The sequence below is a fragment of the Ambystoma mexicanum genome, chromosome 2q, assembly GCF_040938575.1.
Source record: "Ambystoma mexicanum isolate Mex_15411 chromosome 2q, UKY_AmexF1_1, whole genome shotgun sequence".
Lineage (NCBI taxonomy): Eukaryota > Metazoa > Chordata > Amphibia > Caudata > Ambystomatidae > Ambystoma > Ambystoma mexicanum.
In genome coordinates, this window is record NC_090924.1 from 66,675,480 (window position 1) to 66,703,318 (window position 27,839).

The window sequence follows — 27,839 nt, forward strand, 5'->3', positions numbered from 1 at the left end:
CTGGTGCACCATGCTTTTCAATGATATGCTCAAATGTTAGCTTCATGGACAATTCTTGCTCTAAATATACCAAACTAGGATTGGAGGATTTTAAGGCAGTGTTTGGTGAATGCATCTTGAGTGAACCTGACATTTCCCTTGGAGGTTATGGAGGTGACATTTGAGAGTTTAGGGTATGTGCCATGTGTCCTCAGTTACAAAAAGAAAAAGAGGCCAAAGTGAACACATTTGTCATTGGGGCATCCACTTTGGGATGGAGCCAGCAGGCTCAATTTAGGTTTGAGCATCTCTCATTCTGACTGGCAAGTGCAGTTTTGGTCTTTCATGGGCTCACGTTCAACCTCTTGGAGGTCATGCATGGTTCTGTAGCATTTCAAGGTGATAATCATAAATGGGAGAAGAAACAAAGAGCATGGATTAGCTTTGGATAAGGTATTCAAAGTGTAAAATGTCAGTGAAATGACCATGAGACTTGGGAAATGCAAGACAGTGGTACCGGAGGTAGAATCCTTAGTGCACTCCATTTCGGGGACAGGTACTAGGCCCAAGGCCAAACAGCTTGAGGCCATATCATAACAAACAAATTAGATAATTTTTTTTGTTGTTGGCCGAATTTTATGCACCAGTTCTTAAATCCTCCAATTTTGTGCTTAGTAAGTGACAGGCATGAATAATATCGAGGCAGGTTTACTTTTGCACTTACCCTTAAAGATGTGGCAGGTGCTGGACACGATGAAGGTGAGGTTGCTTTGATGGATGAATGGTGCAGGGATTCTGCAATATTTTGTGGGTAGGAGAACTCATACTTTCTGTTAAGGTGTGGAAGGAGGCACAATTGAAGGATTGTGTTCGGGACGAGGTGGAAAATGTCACAAAAATGGTCACTTGAACACTGCCTGAAGAAGGGCTTTTGGTGCGTGATGTGAAAATCATATCCCACAAGGAATTTATCACGGACTCATTGCTTTGGGTCATAAAGTCCATGTGGGAATAAATGGCACAAGCTACGGGAAGACATGATCACTGCGGATCGATGGCATTGTGGCATGTGAAGTGCATTCCTGTCAGTGCAGTGATAAAGTTGCAATAGGAAGAGTTTGCCCAATGGAGCCTGTAAAAATGCAAGCAAGACCGAGGCAGACAATAGTCATTAATATCGCAGAACCTTTCCAAGATCTGCCTGATAAGGAACAAGTTACTTACCTGTAACTGTTGTTCTCCAGCATGGGTCTGGCATGGATTCACATGCTCATGGATTCACATGCTCATGAATATTCCCCGTCGTCAGGCTGGGAATCCTCGGTAAAGAAAAAACCAGTATCAGTTTCGTTTCTGATCTGTCTTTCGTAGTAATAACCAATCACTGGTCTCTGCGTCATACTGACCACAGCCAATGACTGCCCTCTACCTAAGCACCGCCTCTGGCAGCCATCTTCAGATTTGGAAGCACGTGAAGTGGCAGTATGACCAAGTGAAGAGCCGCAGAGGGGTAGGCGGGAGGGTTCGCATGTGAATCCATGCCAGACCCATGCTGGAGAACAACAGTTACAGGTAAGTAACTTGTTCCTTCTCCAGCATGGGGTCTGGCATGGATTCACATGCTCATGAATAAAGAATACATAGCAGTACACACATGCACAACCACGGGAGGTGGCAAAGGCTCAACATTAAGCATTGCATCAAACTCAACATTAAGCATCTTACCTCCTCACCAGGCTCACCTCAGGCGAACAGGTTGCGCAGCACTGCTTGGCCGACCCTGGACTCCTCCCTGGAATCCCGATCGACGCAGTAGAATTTCGTGAAGGTGTGCGTCGACCTCCACGTAGCAGCCCTGCATATGTCCAGCAGGGGCACACCAGAAAGGAACGCCGTGGTGGCTGCGATCGCTCTGGTGGAATGGGCTCTCGGACGGCCAGGCAGCGGTCGGTTTGCCAACCGATGACGGTACATGATACAGCCGGAGAGCCATCTGGAAATGGAAGCCTTCGAGAGAGCCTTCCCCTGATTGACAGGTCCAAAATTCACAAAGAGTTGTGACGTCTTCCGAAAACACTTCGTGCGGTCCACGTAGAACTTCAGCGCTCTAGCACATCCAGCAAGTGCAAAGTCCTCTCAGCCGGCGACGAAGGCGACGGGAAGAACACAGGCAACACCAAGGGTTCGTTGAGATAGAAGTCCGACGGTACCTTGGGCATGAAGGAGGGGTGCATCCTGAGCACTACCCTCGTGTCGTGAAAAGTCAAGTACGGGGCCTTGCAGGAAAGGGCCTGGATCTCTCCCACCCGTCGTGCGGAGGTGATGGCCACAAGAAACGCTGTTTTCCACGACAGAAACTTCAACGGGGCCGAGTGCAGAGGCTCGAACGGAGGTCCCATGAGCTTGGTCAGCACCACGTTGAGCTCACACGCCGGGGCCGGAGCCTTCACCGGCGGGAACGATCTGAACAGTCCCTTCATGAACTCTTTCACCAGACGATGAGACCACAAGGACGTCCGGCCCGTGGTTCTGGTGTATCGGGAGATCGCAGCAAGATGAATCTTGATGGACGCGTGTGCCAGTCCAGCTTTGGCTAGTGTCAGCAGGTACGGCAGTACCTGGGGAGCCGTAATCCGTAGAGGGTTAATCTTCTGTGCGTGGCACCAGACAGAGAACCTCTTCCATTTGTGTCCGTAGCATTTAAGAGTCGAGGACGCCCTGGCCTTTGCAAGAACCTCTCTGCAGTCGGCCGGTATGTCGTATCCTCCAAACTCTAGCGCTGCAGGAGCCAGGCCTGCAAGTTCAGCGATTTCGGGTCGTGGTGGAGGATTGCGCCTCCTTCCCGGGAGAGTAGATCCGCGTCCACCGGCAGCTTGATTGGCGGGGACGCTGATAAGTCCAGAAGGTCCGGGAACCATATCTGCCTCGGCCACGCAGGTGCGACGAGGATCATCCTGCACCGTGACCTCTTGAGCTGGTTGACGAGCCGGATTAGCAGTGGCAAAGGAGGGAACGCGTAGAGGAACAGGCCCTCCCAGGGGAACGAGAAAGCATTGCCCATGCTCCTCGCCTGGGGAAACCTGCTGGCGAACCTCCGGCACTTGGAGTTCGTCGCCGTCGCGAACAGGTCGATCTGGGGTGTGCCCCACCGTCGGAAGAGGCGATCCACTAGATCCTGCCGTAGTTCCCACTCGTGGCACGAGCGCAGCTCCCTGCTGAGTGAGTCGGCAATGGTGTTTTTTATCCCTGCCAGATGAAACGGCACCAGAAACATCCTTTGGGCGACGGCCCAATGCCACAGGTCCTGCGCCTCCTTGGACAGTGCTGGGGACCTGGTTCCGCCCTGTTTCCTGATGGAAAACATGGTGGTGGTGTTGTCGGTGAAGATCCTCACCACCTTGCCCTTGAGGGACGGAAGGAAGGACCTGAGGGCCCAGAACACTGCACGGAGCTCCAGGACGTTGATATGCAGGGACTTCTCCGTCGGGAGCCAAAGGCCTCTCGCGTGCAGATTTTCGGTGTGCGCTCCCCACCCTTCCAGGGAGGCATCCGTGGTCACTGTCTCCTGGTGGTCTGGGGTCTGGAAGTCCATGCCCGCCGTCAGATGCGCGCGGGTGCCCCACCACCGGACCGCTCGGCGGAAACTCTCGTCGAGTGTGATCCTCTCCTCGAAGCCGCCCGTCGTTTGGAATCAGCGCGCGTCCAGGAACTCCTGCAACGGGCGCATCCGGAGCCTGCACATGGGAATGAGGTAGATGCAAGAAGACATCATTCCGAGGAGGGACTTGATGGACCTCACCTTGGCCGCGTCGGAAACCAACATCCGCTGTACCTTGCCCAGGATGGACCTGGTCCTTTCCTCCGACGGGGAGGCCAGAAGGGACACTGTGTCGAGCTTCGCTCCCAGAAACAGTGCATTTTGCGCGGGTACCAGGTGGGACTTGGCGTAGTTCACGGAGAATCCCAGGTCCGTGAGAAGTTGGACGGTCCTTGCCGTGTGCTCCACGGCGAGCTCCCTCGTCTTGGCTCGGATGAGCCAGTCGTCCAAGTAGGGGTAGACGTGGATCCCCTCGCGGCGCAGCTGCGCCACCAGCGGTGCAAGGCACTTGGTAAATACCCTGGGTGCCGACCGTAGTCCGAAGGGGAGGGCTTTGAACTGGTAGTGACGCCCTTGGACCACAAACCTGAGGAATTTTCGGTGCCCCTTTAGGATGGGAATATGGAAGTAGGCATCCTCCAAATCCAACGACGACAGGAAGTCTCCTTCCTCCAGCTGACCCAGGACGTGCTGGAGGGTGACCATCCGGAACTTCTGCGCCTTGATGAACTTGTTCAGACGTCGCAGGTCTAGGATGGGGCGCCATCCTCCCGTCTTCTTATTCACGAGGAAGTATCTCGAGTAAACTCCGGAGCCCCGAAGCCTCTTTGGGACGAGTTCGATGGCGCCCTTCCTGAGCAACGCCTTTACCTCCAGGAGAAGCTGAGGGACGTGAAGCTCTTTCCTGGCCACGGAGGGGACGCGCGGGCACCTTCTTTGAAACTCGAGCGCGTGGCCCCGGGCTAAGGCGTCCAGCACCCAACGGTCGGTGGAGATGGACTCCCACACGCTGACGAAGCTCGCCAGCCGGCCTCCCACCGGGGTGCTTCGGTGGGGGCCCGCCCCCACGGCCGGTTCAATCCTGTTTCGACGAGGCTTTGCCGCCTTGACCTCCTTGGCGATGACGGCGGGGTCCGCCAGACTTGCCTCGTCCTCTGTAGGCCTCCTGAGACGACGAGCGGGCCGCTTGACGGTAGGTAGAGAAACCGCCGCCGGAACCTTTGGAGGCACCCTTGCCTCCGCTGCTCCGAAAGGGCGTCCGTCGTTGCTGTAGAACCCCAAGGGCCCGGGCCGTCTCAGTGTCCGCTTTAATGGCCTGAAGGGAATCGTCCACTGTTTTCCCAAACAGGTTGTTCCCATCGAACGGCATGTCCAGGACTCTGGTCTGTACGTCTTGACGGAAGTCCGTAGCCTTGAGCCATCCACGCCGCCTAAGGCACACGCCGTTGCCCAACTGGCGAAACCCAGTGTCGGCGATGTCCGTCGCAATAGTGATGGCGTGGTCCGACGCCACCTCACCTTCCTGTAGGATCTCCAGGGCATCCGCCCTCTTGTCGTCCGGTAGGAAGTCCAGCAAGGGAGCCAGTTTATACCATAGCACCCCCCCCCGCTTTCTTCCTGGCCGCGCGGGGACGACGGAGTCCGGGGTAGGTTGCGCCCGGAGGCACAGGGGGTTCGCGTCCGGGACCCGGTACTTCTTCTCGTACCGGTCTCTTCTAGCTGGCGTCGTGGAAGGGTTCTTGAGGAGGGCGAGGCCCTCATCCCAAATGTCGTCCAGTAGAGGCACCGCGAGGACCGTCTTCCTCTTGGCCTCGCGCCGTTGATAAAGGAATCCTTCCTTTTTCTTCTCCTCAGGGCAGAGTTGGAAAAGCTCGGATGCCCTGGCGATCATGGAGTGGAACGATCCAATCTCGTCGGGCGGAGAAGCCCTGGTGGGAGGTGACGACGGGAGATCCTCGTCGTATACCTCGTCGTCCGTACCCGTCGCTGCCGTGTCAGTCCCCGTATCATCCCCTCGGGTGGACGGGGAGGAGGGCTGGACGGGTGCGACGGCTGAAAAGGAGGTGGAGGGTGAATCCTTCTTTTCTTGGGAACACCAGAAGGTTCCGGTTCAGGATCCCCGACGGGAGAGGTTCCTCCGTCGGCAACTGTAGTCTCGTCCTTATCTCTGAGCATAAGGACTGTATAGCCAACAAAATGGCCGCCGAGTTGTCTTGCGGCACTGGCAGAGGGGAATCCGACGGGCGATCAGGGGCCCCGTCGGCACCCTCGACGCTGTCGTCGTCACCTGCGTCGGGATCCATCCCGACGGGCCGGTCTTCATCCACGCCAAGGCCGTGGCTTAAGACCTCGATCAGCTCTTCCTCTGAAGCCGAATCTACGACGACGCCCTGCCCCCCCTTTTTCTTCCCCGCCGGGGATTTCACGGGGGTCCTATCGATGGGCACAAAAGAGGACTCCCTCCGAGGTGGCAGGGAGACTCTGAGCCCCGAGGTCGCCACCACTGGTGTAGCCTCCACAGGCTGAGCCAGGGCCGCCGCGTCAGTATCGATAGAGGGCTTGGCCGGATGGATTAAGGCCTTCACCACCTTAGGTGCGCTCACCGCCTTATCCTTGAGGGGGGGGACACTGCCTCGCTCCCCCTCCGATGGGGCCTTCGAGCTCGACCGGGGCCTCTCCAGGAGCTTCGCCGGGTGCTCGCCCTTCCTCTTACCCGACCCAGAGCGTTGGCTCGTGGCTGAAGGTGCCAGGGAGGGTGCGCCCTGCCTGGCGCCCGTAGAGCCCGACCGTTCGGCGCTCCCGGTGCCAGCGGACTCGCGGTGCTTGGCCTTGTGTTGGACCCCCGTCGCTGGGGCGTCCTCAAAGGTCTTAGAAGACCGCTCGGATTTCTTCCTCTTCTTCTCGCCTGACAGGCTCTTCCCTTCCAGCCAGTTGGTGAGGCGTTGGTGGCGGTCCTTCATGGTCCGCTCCGACATATTGCCGCAAAACGCACAGTCCTTCTCCATGTGCGTCTTGTCCTCATGTAAGCAGTAGAGACAAAAGGAGTGTTCGTCCTCCTTAAAGACGTTCTGCAGCTGGCATCCAGGGCAGACCCTGAACAGCTTTCCGGGCGTCGAGCTTCCCTTCTCCTAGGCCATGTCCGGGCCTGAGAAGCTTCTGGAGTCCTCCAAAACGTAGCTCGACGAAATCTTCACCCTTGAGGGGCGCAGACGAATCCGACACGGGTCCCCGTTGATCGGATGGAGAGTCGGTGGAGCTTGAGGCTCTTCTGACCGGAAAAAACAAAGTTTTGGAAAAAAAACGTGAAAAAATAGCACTAACGCTCGAGAGCAATAGCACGAGGATCCCAACACATGAACGTGCGGTAAAAATCTGAAGATGGCTGCCAGAGGCGGTGCTTAGGTAGAGGGCAGTCATTGGCTGTGGTCAGTATGACGCAGAGACCAGTGATTGGTTATTACTACGAAAGACAGATCAGAAACGAAACTGATACTGGTTTTTTCTTTACCGAGGAATCCCAGCCTGACGACGGGGAATATTCATGAGCATGTGAATCCATGCCAGACCCCATGCTGGAGAATTGTAGATACTATTTCTCCTTATGAATGAAGTGGCCCATTGTGAAGTCTGCACGAGACGAGCCTTGGAACCTTGTGCACATTCTTGGAGAAAACCTCCCAAATTAAGGTGAAGATAATGAGATAATGTCTGCTTATAGTGTCCAATTGACAACCAATGAAATATCAGATTTCCTCAAATCCTGCAACATTGTGCGCAAACTAACTTCCCTGTACCACCCGAGATTAATAGGTTTATAGAGACATTTAATAGGAATCTGAACATTTTAGTTCAAATGTGTGTCCAAAACAAATGAAAGTTTAAGGACAAGCTTCTCTGTTTTCTTCTCACCTATCGCACTAGCCCACACAGCACAACTGCTCATACGCAGATATCATCCCTCCTTTACATGTGTCCGGGAAGGTTCTGATCAGGGTGGTGAGCTTTTGGGCAGAATAGCAATAAGTAACAGAAGCTAAGAGTTAGGATTGATAAAGCGCAGCAAGACAGCACAACCTATACTGACAACAATTTAGGGTGAAGGGCACACACAACCATGATACTGCCCCAGAATGGGGTTGAGTTATGAGGCCAGGTAGAGAGATGTAGGACCACTCCAGACTTTCTAGCCCCCGGCAATTAGAGGCAGGCAGGTGTAAGTCAGTAAAAATGGATAATGGGGACAAGTGGAATCAAGGGCGATGGTTTGTGTGCACGACACCTGCTATTGTTCGTGACAGTGAGGCCAGTGGACCATGGACAGACCTAGTTAGCAGGGATTCACCACACCATGTCTGTTCAGAAACAATGGCAGCTTTGCAGTTCCAATCCTCCAATATGAGCACAGCTCTTCCCAACTAAAGAGGCGAGTGCAGCAGGCTGGAAACCAAACCAGACCTATTTTGATGAGCAATTTTATGGCCTATATCATGTACTATTGTTCCTCCACTGTTCCCCGTTTCTGATTCCCCTGTTCAGTTCTCCTCATAGGAAGAAGATGTGTTTTCTTCTTGTACTTACCTTCTTCTCTCACGCACTACTGTGCAAGCTTCCGTAGTGAAACGTTGGGTAGCAAAGGGTTTGTGTTAGTCCTGTCAGCCGCTCCACACTTGAACGCTACTTACTTTAATCTCTCCATACTCAGTAAGAAACCTTTCTTTACAGATCTGACAGCGAGGAGGAAAGGGGAGCAGAAAGATAGTTTGCGTAATCATATACTGCAGTATGCTCACCCTCGTTAACATGACCCCCAAACAAATCAGTGGGTACTGAAAAATAGAAATACTACCCAGTGAGGGCCAATCCGGTCATGCCATTGCTTGGAGAAAATTAATATGTGAAGGAAGTTCTGCAAGTGCAGTTTACCTGAATGACAGCTCAATTGTGAAATAGTCCTTATATCTCCACTCCTGGCTCCCAAAGGCGCGATTCCCAAGACCCCTGCAAAGACAAGACAACGAAGCTTCATATATTTTCAAATCAAATTTAGTCTAATGTAAACATTACTAAGCAGTATACCTTATATCAAGACCGAAATATTGAAATTAATAAAATTGAGCATCAATTACTTTCTAGCGGATGCAACAACCTCATGTAAAGGCAGATTCTGTGTAATTAATAAGAATTTCACATCACACACAGTCAGGTTAATTTCAACAAACATAATTTGACCTCTTCATAGAACTGGCTCCCCTTGTTCTCTGAGAATGTGCCCAAGTAAAGTGTATAGTGGCTAGCATAACACACCACCCTAAGCCAGCTTCAACTCCGTAACTGGACCCATCAGTTAACCGTCATCTAATGTCGAGTCTAGGTGGGGTTGTTGGAAAGTAGTTTCTCTGGGTGCCAGTTGAGAAACCACCCGAATAAGAGCAAGGACAGAATGCACAGGGATCCTGCTACAGAGGACTGCCCACCTCAGTGTTTACCCACTGCTGGAGTAATGGGGTTGTTTAAAGTTGTATGGCATATGCCCTATGCGGTGGGTCATGAAATTGTGCACTGTGACGAATTGAGGGAATTCATTCCTTCTCCCCAATGGGGAGGCCCCCCCGGCTGTGAGGCTAGGGAAGTGCGCCTGTTCCGCAGAACCCTCCCTAGGGGTAGTGGCAAGTGGGACCTCACTGGGAGAGACGTTCCCCTTAGGGGACAAGGACTCCCATTCCCGTGAAGAACTCCCTCAAGCTCTGCATATGGTGGCCTACATGAATTACCAGAAACTGTAAAGTATCAAGATTGGGATGAAGAAACACCAAATAGAAACCGTTATTTTATGGAAACAGATCATGTCCCTTTAAATCTGAATACCCAATCCACAGGGACGAGTATGTTGATGACCGTACACTCGGAGAGAGAGACGAGCAAGAGGAGAGACAGAGACAGATGAACAAGAAGAGAGCGGAGAGAGAGGAGCAAGAAGAGTGAGGAGAGAGTAGAGAGAGAGGGGGGAGAGAGGGAGAGAGAGAGAGAGGAGAGAGAGAGGAGGGGAAAGGGAAAAGAGAGGAGAGGGAGGAGAGGGGGAAGAGAGGGGGAAGAGAGGGGGAAGAGAGGGGGAAAAGAGAGGGAAAAGAGGGGGAAAGGAAGAAGGGGGAGAGGGGGGAGAGAGGGGGGAAAATGGGGTCAAGGGAGTGAGAGAGGGGGAGAAAAGCAGGGAGAGAGAGGAGAGATAGAGGAGAGAAAGAGGAGAGGGAGGGGGAGGGAGTGAGGGGGGAGATAGGGAGAAGAGAGAGGAAGAGAGGCAAAGCGACACACATATGCAAGCTGGGGAAGGCCCCAAGCTGCTAAGACCTGGAGAAGATTGAAACCAGGAAGCCTGCGAGTTTCAAACTCGCTTGGTATCACAAAGCGAGATGCCAGAGCCACCGCAGAACCAAAGCACAAGAAACCGAGAGGGCAGGAGCCCAGGAGAGGGTGGTGGCGAGACCATGAAGAAGAAAAGAATCCGTGGTGGACAGCTGGTCCACAATCCATTTCCGTAACCAACGGCAAAAGTGGGTCACAGGGTGCCTGGTCACGCAGCAAAGCACCGGGACACTGCGAGGAAACGAGAGTGCAAGGAGAGAGATGCCGACTGGAGAAGGCACCAGCGGTTCACGAGCAGAGAGAGAATCCCCTGAGGAAGAAATCGCCCAAAGACGTTCTCCTTCATGAACAAAAAAAAACAGGAGAACGGGAGGACCCAAGGGAATCATTATACTGCACAAGCAGCTTGTCTCAGTAGAAGTTTACGAGACAAAGTTAACCTGGAAACAAATTAACTCTGAATATTGTGATCCAAGAGAAAGAATTATTGAAAAGCTGAATAGCGAGAGAGAAGAATAGTGGATAGTAATTTGAGACTCGATAGAAGAAGAATATAATACTAAAGAGAAAAAGACATGACCCAGACTTTAGAGGAACAAGGCAATTGAGCAATATACAAAGCCAAATAGACTAAAACAAGCTGAACTGTTATTACTCAAGAGGGAAAGCCCATCAAAGCAATATTACCTTCAAAGGATACGCTGAGATCCAAGTATAAATCCAATAAGAGATCCCAAAAGGGATTCCCAAAGAGGAGAGAACATTCTAAGGGTAGTTTTGAACAGCAAACATATTGCTTTGGATGTTCATGGGGGACTGATGAGTACCTTAGCAACATAGGTAGGGATCACCTATAGATGACAGGTAAACTTAGGCTTTATAATTTTACTTTAAAAAAAATATCAGACTCCATATCCTGAGAGTCTGTGTTGTGTTGAATCAGTAATGATTCCTCCCAGAAACCTGGACTGGGACCCTTCACATGTGGCCAGGGAAAGTCAGATGCTTTCTGATCCCGACCCTGACAATGGTTTTCTGTGAGAGCATCACATGGTGGGGGGTGGCGGAGAACAGGCCAGAAAGATTGGGAAACCCTCTCGTTTAACTTTCCCCGTAACCCCACACTTTTAATGGCTGTTTTCACAAAAGAAGAGGTCAAAGTCTGATTTTGTTGTTGGGACCTACAGGCCCCATAATCCCATAAGTACGAGGAAGAGAGTTGAAGAGTTGTGCTGTAGTAGTGGTCAGGCAAGTAAGCCTGATAGCCCACACCTGAGGGAACCTGAGAGGCTTAAGAGGCTCCCTCAGGTGCAGGCAATTAGAAGGAGCTGGAACTGTGGGTAGAGTGCATGCAGTAGTAGCATAAGCTGGACACTTAAACCAGGCAGCATAAACTGTGACTTAAACCAAGCTTTCTGATTCCTTGCGCGAGCAATGCCGGCAACAGTATCCAGCTAAATAATCACTTGTCTATGCGTAGAAGTGATGTGAAGTTGATCGTTGAGTTTTTAACAAAGGAACACTTGAACTGTAGCGCTTGCGTGTGATCGGGTATTCTCTCTTTTACTCGCGTGAGAAGCAAACGCTACGAAAAGCAATTTTTAAACTTAAAACTTTGTAAAACCCATGAAGAAGTGGTTGTGTGTGCCCAATTACGATTCTAGGAGGAAGAGTGACCTCTGAATCTTTATTAACACAGTCAACAATTTCTAGCAAAGAGAATGTCAAGTGTTTAAACATTATTATTTGGAGCTGGAGAGAACAAGCATTGCCTAAACCAAGAGTGAACTATGTATTTTCCCAATTGAGACTGAAACAAACCTTTCCCAAAGCCAGAGAACAGTCTAAACAGTACTGTGAGCCAAATAGCATCTCGGCACTGCCTAAAATACAAGTGTGCAAGCACTACCTGAAGCCAAGAGAGCGACAACAAAGCCTCTGCGTAATTATTCTGGCTAATAGTTGGCAATGGGATAAAGGCAAGGCTGGGGGAGGGAAACTTGCTACTTATAAACATTATTTGAAGTTGATACAATTTCCATTGCTAAAGACCATAGGCAAAAAAGAGAAGTATGTTACAAAGGCAATTCTAGGTTATTGTTGGTTGCCTACAGACAAGAAAGGCAAATAGGCTGCCCCTCTGAAAGAAGGTTCAGTAGAAAAGTGCATTGTCTACTTAAAGGTGTTGAAATACCCGAAAGCGAATCTTGTAATAACCAAAACATGTTTGAAGTCACAAAATATGGAAGCTGTGGTGAGATCACAAAGAACTGAAGCTGTGGTGGTGTATTTGGTTGTCAGTAGATTTGAGACTTAAGTAGCACAAATGTACGTAGAATACTACTCTTGTAGAAGTTGATGCTCTTGAAGTGGAAAGTAGAAGTGCTGTACCTTCTGTGACTCCTAATCTTGAAACGAGAGACATACCAAGTATTAACCAAGAACTGTATTTCATTAACATGTACATATGTTGTATCACCTTTGAACTGGGGTAACTCTTCTTGGACAACTGGAAGTTGTGGCAAAGCACTGTGGCTGGGAATGCCATTGATGCTATTTTGGTGAAGTGGAAAGTTATCACCAAGAGGAGAAGCTTTTCTGTTATTGGAACTTTAGTTAACAAAACTTTACTTTGACATTGAAGACATCAAGAACTGAACTAAGACTGTATTACAAACATGGATTTCCTTGTTTCTTTTTGTTGAACATTGGAGCTGAATTTACCTTAAATCCTGGGGAAGAGGAGCTAACCCAGCTTACTAAGAGGTTATCAAGAAACTGTCAATATCATTGTTGATGTCATTTGAATTGCCATATATTTTCCTTGTGCATTTGGTGTTCAAGCGTGAGGGCCAGGCATCCTGTGTTAGGGGGTTTCCCATTAGTTTTGATAGACGGGATCAAAGTAAGGATGGTGAGGTGTTTAATAACATTTATAATTTAATAAAATGGCATATTTTGAACAATCATCCAAAAGTTGTGCGTCTCACATTGCTGACCCCTCACAGTGTCCTCCTTCTGACCTGCCACACCACTCTTTTTCCCATGAGCGATGTTGCTTGATAACATAGTGGCCAAGTGATGGGAGCACAAGATTGATCCAAATAGCCTCAATGTTGGGGCAATGCATACCACCCAGTGAAGCAATATTTTTAGCATATACCCAAGGACCTGGCAAATAAAGAAAAGCCTGCCAAGCAGATTCTCCGGGATGGCAGTTGAGTCTTGGACCACATCATCATCTTGCTGCTCGGCCAGTGGAACAAAGACTACATTCTCCAGGCTGTGATAGCAGTCATAAGTAAAACATGGCATTATTATAGCACTGGTTCAAACTCTTAAAGAAAGTTACACCCACACTTGACGCTATGGAAGCTACTGCTAGTCTGCTCTAACCTTGAACTTAATCGACCTTGCCGACATTCCGCAGACTCTCTCGTAGGTGTGGATTGGTACTTTTGTAAAACGCATAGAACAGGCTTGCTATGGTCAAGTTATGACTTAGCCAGTGTGGCTAAGTCAGCTTCCTGACTCCACCTTATGGCAACCTACCAGGGCATTGCCAGAGCCGTGAGTTGCCTGGTGGCGATACAGGACGGGAGCTGCAAAGCCCACACCACCTACAAAATGGTCATGCCCGAACCTAAATTACGTTGCTTCCGAATTTAGCTACTCAGAATAGAATACAGGACTCAACCTATTCTATACATCTGGTTGCTATACTTGTGCAAGAGACGGTTATCCCATGTATAGATAAAAAAGGCTCTAGCAATAGGTTTGTCACGCTGTCTCCAGTTGCCATCACGAAACAGAGATCAGAATTAGATAGGGAGTCTGCCAGACAAATAAAGCAGATGTGGACACAAAATACACACTACAGAATCCCATATGTCACTCGGGACAACAGGTGTAAAAAGCAGAACAAACACTAAACACTGGGATTAAGAAGGTTGGTGCAAGGATCAGTCGCTGAGACTCCCAGGTGCCTGCATGTGAGCTAGATTACTTGCAAGTAATTTTCCAGCATTTACCCAAAATGAGGAGCAGACACCAAAGTCACCACAGATACAGACTGAAAGAAGCTCTAGGATCCAAGGTGTAGAAACTCAGAGCAGAGCTTGCATCAAGGTGGGTGTAGAAAAAAGACAATGCTCCCAATTAGGGAACCTGTGTCCCCTGCACACTATCATTGGCCAAAAATATATAGCCAGACATTGATTTGCAATGTAATGACCCAAATGGGTTACTTCATCAATATAGTTTTATGTGTAACCTACATTTTCTTTTCAAATGACATACTAATTTCATACCACATATATTTCAAGACAATGTTGTTTATAGACAACAGAAATGTATTGATCCAGCCGAATGCATTTCGAGACAATTTCTCTTTATCAGGGGTAATTTCACAAGAAAATCTCCAAGTAATACAAAAAAGTAGCTGTAAATTAAGAACATAGCTGATTCTTAATCTCATTCAATTCGCATCTGATGCCAAACATGTTTAAATGTCTAAATTAACAACCTCTAACAAACATATTCCAATTTGACATATTCCAACTACCGAACTTCAACAACAAGCATCTAAAGATATATTATTAGGTAATCTGATAGAGCTCTTATCGTAAAAAGGAACCTTAACGTGAAACCTCACCTCACTTACAGTATACTTGATGATTCAGCTCGCAATAAATGCTTAAATGGCTTTCCTCTTGAGCTGTTACACTAGAATTCACTCTTATCTATAAATAAGGAAACCTTAGTTTCAAGACTGTTGTGGCTGAGAAATTTCCGCTTTCAAAGATTGATGATTTATTGATGAATGTCTATGGATCCCAAGTGTTTTCGCTTTTGGATCTGAGATTTGCTTACCATCGGGTAGAATGCGATGCAGACCGTATGGATCGAACAGCATTCCTCATGTGGTTTGGTCCTTTCAGATGTAAGAGGATGCCATCTGAACTAGTGTCTGCAGCTAATGTTTTACAAAAAGTCATGTATAAGTTGTTGAGGGGTGAGTCAGATGTGATGTTTTATCAGGACGATGTGCTGATAGGGGGGTCGACCATGTATGAGCATGAGTAAGATAGAGGAGCACGTGCTGGAAATCTTGAAAGAGGCAGGTCTTGGCTTCGGAGAAATGTGGATTCAGGAATACCTGGGTAACGAGATCACTAGAGATGAAATCAAGCCAAAGCATGACAGCGGTGGCGATCAGCGAGATGCCTGGTCCGAAGAATAAGACTGAGGTGTCAGCTTTTCTTGGCTTGGTGGAGATTTATAGCAAGTTTTTGAGAGGTTTAGTAGAGAAGACCAAGAACACGAGGAAGCTCTCAATCAAAGGAGTAATGCTTGAATGCAATGAAGCATGCATGGATGACGTTAGGGAGGTAAAGTGTTGTAAACTGCAGGACACATTGATGGCAGGATTTCAGGAGGGCCGGAAGACGGTGGTATACACAGGTGCTAGCGATTCAGGTTTGGGGGCTGTATTAATTTAACAGGAGAAGGCTGAAATGTATACAAGTGCATTTGCCTCCAGGATGCTAAAGGATGTGGAGAGGAGGTACTCAGTGATTGAGCGCAAAGTGCTTGTGTGTATGTGGGCTGACACCAAATTAAAAACCTATCTGTGGGGAAGAGAGGTTTGAAAGGTGGGTCCAGGAGAATTATAAAGTGGGCGAGCAGCATACAGGGTCTTTATTTTCATGTGAAATACATACAGGGGAACATATACCGCTATTCTGGACAGGGCATCAGCAATTTCATTGCTGATGCATTTTCCAGAGTAGCAGTGAGGATGGTGGTGGAAGCCAATGAGGATGATGTTGAAGATCATGAGGTGGAAGGCATATTCCAAATCTAAAATAGTGTGAAACGTGGTGAGTGGGATGAAGCATGCAAAGAGGATGTAGTATACCAGACGGTAATGGAACTAGTACGCTACAAGTGGGGTGGACATTTCGTGAATGAAGATCGAGGTCATTCAGGAGAGTCTGTGACGAGTTATCTGTGAGTGGAGGATATCTGTGCAGAGGACACCGGTTGGTTGTTCTGGAGGGCATGAAGAACAAAGTCATGAGTTTGGGACACAAAGGTCATTTGGGAATTGGTAGAACTAAAGCATTGATCAGGGCGGATTTCTGGTGGGCCGGACACAATGGGAGATGTGGAGAATAAAATTGAGAATTATAAAGAGTATGCTGAGAGTATCAAAATATTGCAGACATTCAACCTACCCTATGAGGGTATGGGAGGTTCCTAAAGTGCCTTGGGATGAGCTAGACCTGAATTTTATGGGTTCGTTCAACATCGAGGGTACCGGAGAGGCCTATGTGTTAGTTGTGAGCAACTTATTGTCGAAATGAGCAGAGGTTTGCGTGCTCAGGGATGTGGACTCTGGAAGCATTGTCAAATTTCTCAAACCATTATTTTAGAGAAGGATTTCAGTGGCGAGGGATATTGGATAATGGGTCGCAGTTTGTCTCTAGGGAATTTAAAGAGTTTTTGGGAAGTTATGCTATTGAAAAGGTAATCACAGCACTGTACCACCCGCAAGGAAATGGGCATAAGGAATGGTTTAATCATACCCTCATCAACCTCACTCGTTGACTTGGGTCGCCTTTTGAATTGTTGAGGGGCAGGAAGCCAAATAGCCATTTGTGTCTGGGATGGATGGGTAAGTCAGACATTATAACTACTGATGTGGATGGGGTGAGAAGCAAGATTCAGGAGAGCGAGTTCAGAGCAAAGGTGAGGTTTGATGAGAAGAAATGTTGCATAGAGGTGAAGGTGAATCCCGGTGATGTGGTTCCCAGTGATTTAGTTAAGCTGAGGTTGATGGAAAAAGTGAGAAAAAGGGAATCCAAGTTTTCCAAGGAAATTTATTTATATACAAGAGGAACAATGCTCTTTTGATCACAAAAGAACGTACAATAGATAGGAAATCAGATTTGACAGGAAGCAGTGAGCTTCTCACAATGGGGTGAGTTTGAGGGACATTCTGACCAGGTTGTAGAGTGTAGTAAAGGGACAATACGCAAATGTGCATACATAGATTAGGAACGACCAACATTTTTATATTTAATTTATTTATTGTATTTGTTAGTAGCACCCAGACCCGGAGGTATAACGGCGCTAAAAGTACATATTAGATGGAAACAGTATGGTGTTGCATGGTCTCATAGGTCATGAATTATGAAACAGTATGGTGGTTACATTGCAACATGGATCGTGAGTCGGGTTCGGAGTACATAGGGCAGTCCGAGCTTAATTTCAGATATTTGTTGAACAGTGAGGTTTTTACTTTCTTCTGGAACAGAGCATAGGCAGCTTGGTCTTGGATCTGTTGAGAGAGGGTGTTCCAGAGAGTGGGAGTGATGGTAGTAAAGCAGGAGCCACCAGCTCTCTTTCTGACAAATATGGGTATTCTCAAGGCTGATGTGGCGGAAGAGCAAAGATTATGCATGTAGAGTTTCTTGTTGATACGGTTAATGAGATGGGGAGGGCAATTTTGCATAAGCAGCAGTGGGTGATGATTAGGAGTTCGAAGTTGATACTGGCTTTGATGTGAAGCCATTGTGCCTCCCGTCTGATGTGGGAGATGTGGTCAGGGTGCTTCAAACCCCAAGCTGCTCTGAGGCATGGTTTTGGAACGGTTGGAGTTTGTTAAGGTTTTTGGTGGAGGTCCATGCTAGGATGGCATTGCAATAGTCTAGTGCGCTGCCTGCGATAGCCCTGGCTAAAGTGAGACAATTGTTGGGGGTAAGGAATTTCCTAGACAGGTTGATAAATTAGGTGGAATAGGCTGAGGAGGAAGCAATAGCTTTGATGTGTTTTTGCATGTTTAGCTCAGCGTCTAGGTAAACGCCTAGCGATTTTACATGGGTGGAGATGGTGATGGTATTACCATCTATGCAAAAGGCAGAGAAGGCGGGCTGAGGAGCTTAAGGGGGTGTGGGGAGCCTACGATAAGGCGCTCTGTTTTTTCATCATTCAGGCAGAGATGATGTGTGGCCATCCCGGCCTGTATGATGCTTTAGATGTGATTGATGTTGGGGGAGGCCAAGTCGTGGTTGCCGGTGATTTTGAGGAGGACCTGTGTCTCATCGGCAAAGTTTGTATATGGAATGTTGAAGCTGTCTAGGCGGTAAAAGAGGGCTTTGGTATACATGTTATAGAGGGTGGGAGAGAGGCAGGAGCCCTGTGGGACACCGTAAGAGACAGGTATGGGGTCAGCTGACTCGGGCCCGCAAAGACCCTGGTGGTTAGGCCAGATAGAAAGGATTGGAACCATTGGGTGGCTCGAAGGCTGCAGAGAGATCTAACAGTAGGAGGATAGCGAGCTTGCCGTTATCCCTCATGTGGTCGAGCTGGATCTTGAGGTCAATGAGGACAGTTTCAGTGCTGTGTCTGGATCTGAAGCCCGATTGGCAGGTACCTAGTAGATTATGGCTCTCAAGGTGTAATTGCAGTTGTGAATAGGCAGTGCAGTCCAGGATTTTGACGAGGTAGGGAACAGTGGTGATGGAGCGGTAGTTTGTGAGGATGGTGGGGTCTAAAGTGGGTTTCTTCAGGAGAGGTGTAACCCATGTTTCTTTGATGGCAGTGCGAATATGAAGGAGATGTTTCAAGAAAGTAGGGAAAATGGGGGAGCATCCCAGGGGATTTAAGGGAAGCCATGATTCTGATCATATAGAAGGGGGCGGGGGTTGACCCAAATACCAACGTGGATCTTATATGCCCATCTCCCTTACTAACACAAACGTAAATCCTGGCTGGGGTGCTGACGGATAGGCTTCAGAAAATGATGTCAGAAATAGTCAGAGAGGACCAACGCAGATTTATACCGAACATGTCCACCCAAATGAACATCAGGAAACTCCATATAACACTTGGCATCGCCGAAAGACTACAACATCTGCTGTATAATCCATCTCTGGATGCGCATAAAGTATCTGACTCGTGGAAATATATGTCCAAAATACTTGCCAAGATAGGATTTGGGGAATACTTCACCAGCTGCATGAACCTTATCTATAATAAACCCATAGCAAGAGTGAAAGTGAACAGCAATATCTGCGATAGATTCAAATTAGAAAGAGGAACCAAGCAGCAATGCCCCCTGTCTACGATGCTATTTCGTCGTAGAATTCAAACCTCTGTTGGGAGTTGCTCAGCCAGGATCAGGTTCTAGAGGGCTTCAAATGGCCAGGGGGTAACAAAGGGAGAATATTGCTCTAAGCTGACGACATGTTGTACGTGAGCAACCCGAGAGATCCATACCCAGGGTAAAGACTACATTAGAGACATTTTGGGAGAATTGCAGGCATGAAGATTAATTGGGAAAAATCTACACATTACCTGGTCACTAGGGTGTGCAGTGGAGGGGAGAGGCAGGGAGGCACATTTCTGCTGAGGAAAACAACAGAAACAGGATTCCCATACTTTAAAAAAAAAATGTTTTTATTAGATTTGATATGCCGTAACAAGAGCAACAGGCTCTAATCCAATGCACAACATTTAAACAACATATACACATCTCACAGTACTAACTACTACTACTATGTAACACCCCCCTCACAGCCTTCCCGTTAGTCAATCAATTACGATTACTGCATCTACCTCCTCCATTTGCTGTCCGCTCTCCTTTTCTCCCACATTTGAGAGCAGTTACCGTTAATCCTATCCATCTTTGAATATCTATACCAGTCTCTGTATTTTGCGTTTTGGGTGCCTTTTCCCACACCCCTGTTTCTGCTGTGCACCACTTCTCCAAATCTCTCCACCAACTGTGCACACTTGGTTCTCTCGTGTCTTTCCATCCCATGGCTATACTCCGCTTGGTCAATATATACATCAAATCCTTCAGTTTGTTCAGTGGTTTATCTTTCACGTTTCTCTTCTATCGCACCAGCATGCAGGCTTTCAGTGTCCTGACATCTTGGTCAATGCCTCCTTGGGGCCGCTTTGGCTGCTATCTTCCCCCAGAAACCTTGTATAACCGGGCATCCCCAGAAACTGTGAGCCCAGCCCCCCGTGCCCCTGCATTTGGGGCACTCTTGCTTCCCCGCCCCTTTGAATGTAGAAATAACGGCTGGGGGGAGGTATGCTCTTTACACTATGTACATTTGGAATTAAGTGATCTGGCGTTTCGGGATACAGACTTGTGATATCGCATTATCTCCCCCCCCACTCCTTCTCTTCAAAATATCTTCCCCAATTCCTGTTCCCATTTACTCTTACAATTCAGTTCAGTTCAGCCCATGAGGGACAGCTTAACAAAATCTCAAATTCTGGATACTGCGTGTCCACCTTCTGCCACTGTGAGCAACATCTCGATATCCTTATTTCCAATGTCCCCCTCCCTAACATTTGGCCACCTTCTACATAGCACCCCTAAAACCGTGTTTTGCAACAAGAACTGCCCCACTTGTATTCCGGCCTCCTCTTGTAACTCCTCAAATGTTTTCCACCTTCCTTCGTTCCTCAAATCCCTCACCGTGGCCACTCCTCGTTTCTCCCATCTTCTTTCCATCATGGTCTGATCCCCCTCCCTATCCCCCAGAACCACGACTATCGGTGTCTGCGGAGAAAGAGGGTCCACCATCCCCATGACCTTACAGGCTCTGTGCCAAATTTGAATGCCCAATTTCACCAGGTAGTAATTCTCGTGCCGCTCCTTCGCGGGTGCTCAGAGGAGATCTCTTGTGACGTCGCCACAACGAGGGCTGCAGCAACGCTGTCTCTATTGTGGGTTCATCTGCCATCCATTTCACCACGTGCTGCAGCTGGCACGTGAGGAAATACAGCTCAAAGTTCAGTACCTTTAATCCCCCTTGATCGTACGGCCTCTGAAGTGTGCTCAGACGAGTGAAAAACAGTAGAGAGATCCCAAATTCCGCTCAAGGCGGTATCCTACCTTGATTTGGGAGAAAAAAGCTTATCAATACATAGAAAGGTAGGAAACAGGTTGTTTGTCAACAGCTATTAGCTCTTCAAAAACGACATCAGTTTAGAAAAAATTGTCATTTTTATATTATCTCATAAGAATCAAGAAACATTGTACATATAAAATACATAATCCGATACTCTAAAATGGTACACATATGTAACAAGACACAAAACCTATAACGATTTCTAAAAAATAGAGATATAAATTATATCAATCTATGTTCAAACCTATGCTATAAATCCTTGTCAAATCGGGGTTTTCATCCTTGTGGATCACTCGATGTTTATCACTCAATCTTATGTTTAATTTAAATTGGGACATCCCCTGTGTGGGATATTAAATACTACCATACAATTTAGTATTATTTCTAAATTGGGAACTCAACATGTTTCAGTCCTCCTTGTGGTTGTAGGGACTTTCTTCAGGAGTAGTCAGAAAAATATTATTTGGAGTAGAAGCAATTGGTCTGGAATCTTCTTGTTTTGAAGATTTATTCAATAGAAGAGCAGTAACTGTTGACAAAACCATAAAAAAGAATCAGTGATTTAGATTGTATTCTTAGGACAAGTAACTTTGTGTCGAAAGGAGTTCAGGATGAAACAAATTACCTGGACTTCTTCGTGTAGGTGCTCTCTTGACTGTCAGTAGAAAAAAGTCCACAAATGTTGGACGTATTTTCCTGTGGAAGAAAGGTTCTTCCTCTTTATCCTAAAACAAATTAGTATGTGTTTGCAAGGGAGTGTTGAAATCAGCCTTTCACCTATCTGGTTGAGAATAGCAGTATATTCCAATCAGGGAAAACAGGATATGAAAGTTCCATAGTGATGTTATTATGATTCTCTTTTTGGCGAACTTGCCTCATAAGTATAACTGTTTCAGGGCTGTTTCGGACTGAATCCTAACTAGTACTGGTTGAGGAACCAATGGCTTACCTTCTGTAGAGTCGGAGGCGATATGTCTATGGAGGCGCAGTATGATTAGTGTATTAATTTGCATCTGTAGAATGCTTCTTGGCTGCATGGCATTTCGGCATTGCATATGGAAGTTTCGGGAACAGACTACTGAAAGAATAAAGAGCAGTCTAAATGAGGCTTATGTTTTAAATGATGCACTAGTACTCGATCTACGCTAACGCTCTTAAGTGGAGGGTTTAAAGTTGTCTAGAATTATAGTTCCTAGTATGACTAAGGCGTATGTGGTATTTAGCTAGTTGGTATAGAGCGCTTGTTTGTGATTTCTAATCAGAGATACTGCTCCCTGTAAAGAGGCAGTAGTTGGAGCACGCGCATTCAGACTTTTACACTATTTAGCGGTTGACTTACCTATTAATTCAGCTGTATTATGAGGGGTATCCTGTGTGTGATAATGCCTCCGTATGGATACTCGTCTTGTTTCGCGTTCCTATTTTGATGATCCAGTCTGGTCTGGGCCCCAAAGGGTCTGTGTTCATTCCGTATCCATGAAAACACCGTTAGTCTTCCGGAAAGGCACCGAAAAAACATTAGGAGCGGCCGCCATGTTGGGAAGGCCTAATATAGATGTCCTCTAGTCCTTTTTCAGTGATTACGGTGGTTAAAGCAACATTGGCCTAGATTTCAGATGTTATGATACAGTTCTGAATCTGAAGTGAAAAGGGATAAAGTGGAAATGAAGTCTTGTTTTCAAACGAGGTTCATTTCTTTAAGTTTAGATAATGAAGTGAGCGGTTAGACTTTTAGCCATTCGATGGATTCATTAAGACCCTTTTTGTCACTTCGAGTTTAATAAATGAGTCTCTGTTCTTTTTCAAGGAGTATTTTACTTTTGATGTTATGATCCTTACCTTGTATCATTAATTGTATTGTCCAACGAAAATCGTGTATTAATTTGCATCTACAGATGCAAATTAATACACTAATCATACCGCGGCTCATAGAGATATCGCCTCTGACTCTACAGAAGGTAAGCCATCGGTTCCTCAACCAGTACTAGTTAGGATTCAGCCCGAAACAGCCCTGAAACAGTTATAAATACTTATGAGGCAAGTTCGCCAAAAAGAGAATCATAATAACATCACTATAGAACTTTCATATCCTGTTTTCCCTGACTTGAATATACTGCTAAGCTCAACCAGATAGGTGAAAGGCTGATTTCAAGACTTCCTTGCAAACACATACTAATTTGTTTCAGGATAAAGAGGAAGAACCTTTCTTCCACAAGAAAATACGTCCAACATTCGTGGACTTATTTCTACTGACAGTCAAGAGAGCACCTACACGAAGAAGTCCAGGTAATTTGTTTCATCCTGAACTCCTTTCGACACAAAGTTACGTGTCCTAAGAATACAATCTAAATCACTGATTCTTTTTTATGGTTTTGTCAACAGTTATTGCTTTTCTATTGAATAAATCTTCAAAACAAGAAGATTCCAGACTAATTGCTTCTACTCTAAATACTATTTTTCTGACTACTCCTGAACAAAGTCCCTACAACCACAAGGGGGACTGAAACATGTTGAGTTCCCAATTTGGAAATAATACTAAATTGTATGGTAGTATTTACTATCCCACACAGGGGATGTCCCAATCTAAATTAAACATAAGATTGAGTGATAAACATCGAGTGATCCACAAGGATGAAAACCCCGATTTGACAAGGATTTATAGCATAGGTTTGAACATAGATTGATATAATTTATATCTATATTTTTTAGAAATCGTTATAGGTTTTGTGCCTTGTTACATATGTGTACCATTTTAGAGTGTCTGATTATGTATTTTATATGTACAATGTTTCTCGATTCTTATGAGATAATATTAAAATTGACAATTTTTTCTAAACTGATGTAGTTTTTGAAGAGCTAATAGCTGTTGACAAACAACCTGTTTCCTAGCTATGTGTGCTCAGACCTACCTTATTGCGCCCATCCTGCCACAGAAACCCCTTACACAACTTTTCCAGTTCTCAAAAGAAACGCCCCAGGATGTCGTATAAGACGTTTCCAAAGCAGTGCATAAGGCGTGGTAGTGCCACCATTTTTAATAATGCCGCCCTCCCCAGCATTGATAGGGGCAGTTTACTCCAGAACCCCATGGAAGCGGCTATTCTGTTTCCCATATGCTCTTGGTAGGGGTCTCGATTGATGTTAATACCGAGGTATCTAAAGGAGGTCCTGCACCAGGGCAGGGTGGGATCTGGCAAGTTCCCTTCCTCGCTCTTTGTTGTGGCCGCCAGGAGGAACAAACATGACTACTACTTATTTATTTTAATGCCGGTTAACTTACTAGAGTTGTCCAGCACCTCCAATATGCATGGCAGATTGACCTCAGGGTCTCTCACATACAGCAGTATGTCGTCTGCATACATAGATATCACATGCCCTATTCCGTCTAGGTCTATGCCCACATCACCGTATTGCTTCCTCAAGTATGCTGCCGTGGGCTCAGCTGGCAAAATATATAAGATCGGGGACAGTGGGCACCCGTGTCTAGTGCCTCTGTATAGCTGCCATGCTCCTGAGCACATGCCTCCCGTCTTGACCCTGGCCATTGGTTCCGTATATATCAAGTGCACCCACCTCATAAACAGCGGGCCAATCCCCATCTTTGTCATCATGGCCTACAGCCAATCCCAATGCACTGAATCAAATGCCTTTGTAGCATCTAAAGAGGCGACTGCACCCTGCATAGACTTATCTGCGGTGCTGTAAATCACGTGGTAGAACCGTCTTAAGTTCTCCGAGATGTTCCTTCCGGGCACATACCCAGTCCGATCCCGGTGGATCAGTGTGTGTGTATTACCCGCCGGAGTCTGCTTGCCAAGATTGCTGTAAGGATCTTGCTATCCTGATTTAATAACAGCGGTCTATAGGAACCACAGTCCGTGCTTACCTCATCTGGTTTGAGCAGTGGCACTATCAGGGCCTCTCTCATACTTGCAGGTAAGATGCTTTCCGCAAACGACTCAATTTACACCTTGGCCAACGTTGGGGCCAGTAGATCAGCGTATGCTTTATAAAACTCACTAGGGAGCCCGTCCGTCACCGGTGTCTTCCCCGTCGGCAGAGACCTGATAGTAGCCACCACTTCTTCCGGTGTTATTGGTGCCTCCAGTAGCTCCGCCTGGGGACCGTTTAGCTCGAGTAGGTTTATCTGGGCAAGAACATTTTGCACGTCCTCCTCCGTACCGCCCTGGGGGGCCGTGTATAATTCCTTGTAATATTCAGAGAACGCCTCATTTATCCCCTCCTGCATGCACACCTCCTCCAACTCTGCATTCCTGATCGAGCATTCAGAGACCGGCGGTCTCCTGCTTACACAGCCACACTAGCGTCCTCCCCAGTTTATCACCTTGCGCGTGGCTCCTCTCAATATACTTGGCATAATTAAACTTCCCAAGCCTATCCCATTGTGATAGGCCTGTTAGTTTTAACGCAATCATCTCATCCAGCTGCTCTTTACTTGTCAATGCCTCCCCCTCCCGCCTCCTCAGTTCTCTCTGTCACCTCCAACTCCCTCATGAGGACCTTCCGTACTCCCCCCTGGTTCCGCTATCATCACTCCCCTGATGACAACTTTGAATGCTTCCCATACTGTGCCCACCTTTTGTACACTCCCCTCGTTTACTTCGATATATTCAACAGTGCTCTTTCTGACGTACTCCGTGAATGCCGTGTCTTGCAGTGCTTTGCACCTCAATTTCCACGTGGGGATTGGTGGCCTTGGAGCGGACACTCTCCCTCTCACCACCAGGGGGCAGTGATCTGACAGTATCCTTTCTAAGTACTCAGATTACCAAAATTGTGATCCGCTTTCCCTTCCCGCAAACATATAGTCTATTCTGGTATATACTATGTGTGGCACTGAGTAATGGGAATATCCCCTTGCTTCTCCATGATCGGCCCTCCATAAGTCTCGCAGTTCGAGGTGATCCACTAGGGAGTTCAATATCTTGTCCAGGGGGGGATGGCCGCTTGTGGTTAGCGTCAGACCAATCCAAAGCTGGGTCCCTTGTACAATTGAAGTCCCCTCCCCAGATCAAGGTACAGTTTCTACATGGACGCAATCTCGCATACAGTGATCTAACACTGTGGCTTCATGATTAGGGGCGTAGGTGGTCACTACACAAATCTCACGATTTTCAAGTAGTAGTCCATGCACTATGACCATTCTACACTCATTGTCTGTTTTCACTGCCAATATTTTGAACGGTATGTTGGGGGCTATCCAGATAAGGACCCCCTTCGCATATGTCGAATATGTAGAGCCCACCATCACATCACCCCACGCCCTTTCCAGGTTCTTCTGCTTCTTCCCATCTAAGTGTGTTTCCTGCAATAGTGCTATTCCAATCTTGTTCTTCCAAATATACATACTCACTCTCTTACGTTTCACATAGTTATTAAGGCCCCTCAAATTCCAAGTCGTGATCCTGATCCTGTTAGCCATCAAAGCTCATGGTGAAGAGTTAATGAGGCCACCAGCCTATGGCCAGCCTGAGTAGGAGTTTGATGCAGTCCACTTTTAACTGGGACAGGCTCTCCGTTGTTGTCCCACCCTCTTCCCTCCCCACACACACAAACCCCACTTAAAACATAACTTGTCCCGCTATGCTATGCATGCTGGGTTAGCCCCATTTCCGCTCCATTCCACCTAGTCGTGAGACTAGTTTCCTGGCGCCCTACTACGTAAGAGGGGGGTTGGGCTAAGGTGGCGTTCCAACTTCCGGGTGTCCACGGTTCACATTCCGCTCCTGCAATTGTAACACATCATATCCAGTATTACGTGCGTGTGTCTTCGTATGCAGCATCTGAAGCTCAACACACTGCTCGGCTACTTGATTTTTACGTTGCGTCTCCAACCCGAACCACTTCTGTCAAGTTCGTCCGAGTCCTTGGCTGGACTCCGGTCCGTCAGGCAACTGTGTCCTGTCCATCCATTCATGCGCTTCCTCAGGTGATTCAAAGAAGAGGGATTTGACGTTGTAAATCACTTTTAGCCTCGGTGGGTAAATAAGCATATACATAAGCCCAGCTTTACGTAGTCTGCCTTTGTGGCGATGAACTGTGCCCTCCGTCTCTGAACTTGAAATGTGTAGTCAGGGTACACAGCCACATTAGCGGAGTCTCTCTGTATCGTCCCCCCAGCTCTATAGAAGGCCAGTATCTATTCTCGATCTCTATAATTGAGCACCTTGGCTATCATTGGCCTGGGTGGAGCGCCCGGGGGCGGTCTTCTGTTGAGGGAGCAATGTGCCCTTTCTATTGTGAAGCCTTGAGAGAGTTCTCCCGCTCAAATTTCTTGTAGCAGTAGGTTTTCCACGTAGGTAGTGGGGTTTGCTGCCTCAATCCTTTCTTCTGGCAGGCCGACGATATGTATATTGTTCCTGCCGGCTCGCCCCCCTTCTGCTTCCACTGCTCTATCCTGCAGTAACTTTTGCCTGAGGACATCCACATCTTTCGTTGTCTGCGCTCTAACTTCAGGGTTTTCCTTTACTTTTTCTTCTAACTTGCTCATGCGTTCTGCGATTGCGCTGACATCTTGGCGCAGCAATGCGAGGTCAAATGCCACTGCATCTATCTTGCCCTCCAACGTGGTTTGCAGGGCCGCAATCGCTTCCATAATCTGCCGGTTACCTGGTTCTGGGTCCTGTGGGGTCAGCGATTGCTCATTTATTTTGTCCTCTTCTTTGTCTTGCTGGGGCGTTTGGCTAGACGTGAATGTTTCAAGCGTGGTTTGCTTATTTTTCATTTTGCCCCCTATATTTGACATTTTCTTTCTGGGTCTTGTGGCGTACACGTTTGCTCCGCACGTTGCAAGTTTCCCTACGCGAGGATCTGTAGGGTCTGTCTTAACACTGACCCGCAGGAGTGTGGTTTGATGTATTTTAACCTCCTGTGCAGCGTCCTAGGGTGTTTCGCTTGAGATCGCACCTCCTTATTTCTGGTGGCTACTGCTAGCACCTGGTTCG

General features: G+C 47.4%; 1 protein-coding gene across 1 annotated transcript in view; it reads right to left on the reverse strand.

Annotated features, from left to right (window-relative positions):
• The window catches only part of CORO7 (coronin 7), a 1,792,839-nt gene that overhangs the window by 1,543,960 nt on the left and 221,040 nt on the right, over window positions 1-27,839 (reverse strand). The window contains exon 3 of the mRNA XM_069646849.1: window positions 8,501-8,575. Coding sequence (XP_069502950.1) covers window positions 8,501-8,575 — 75 coding nt within the window. The remainder of the gene's footprint in view (window positions 1-8,500; window positions 8,576-27,839) is intronic.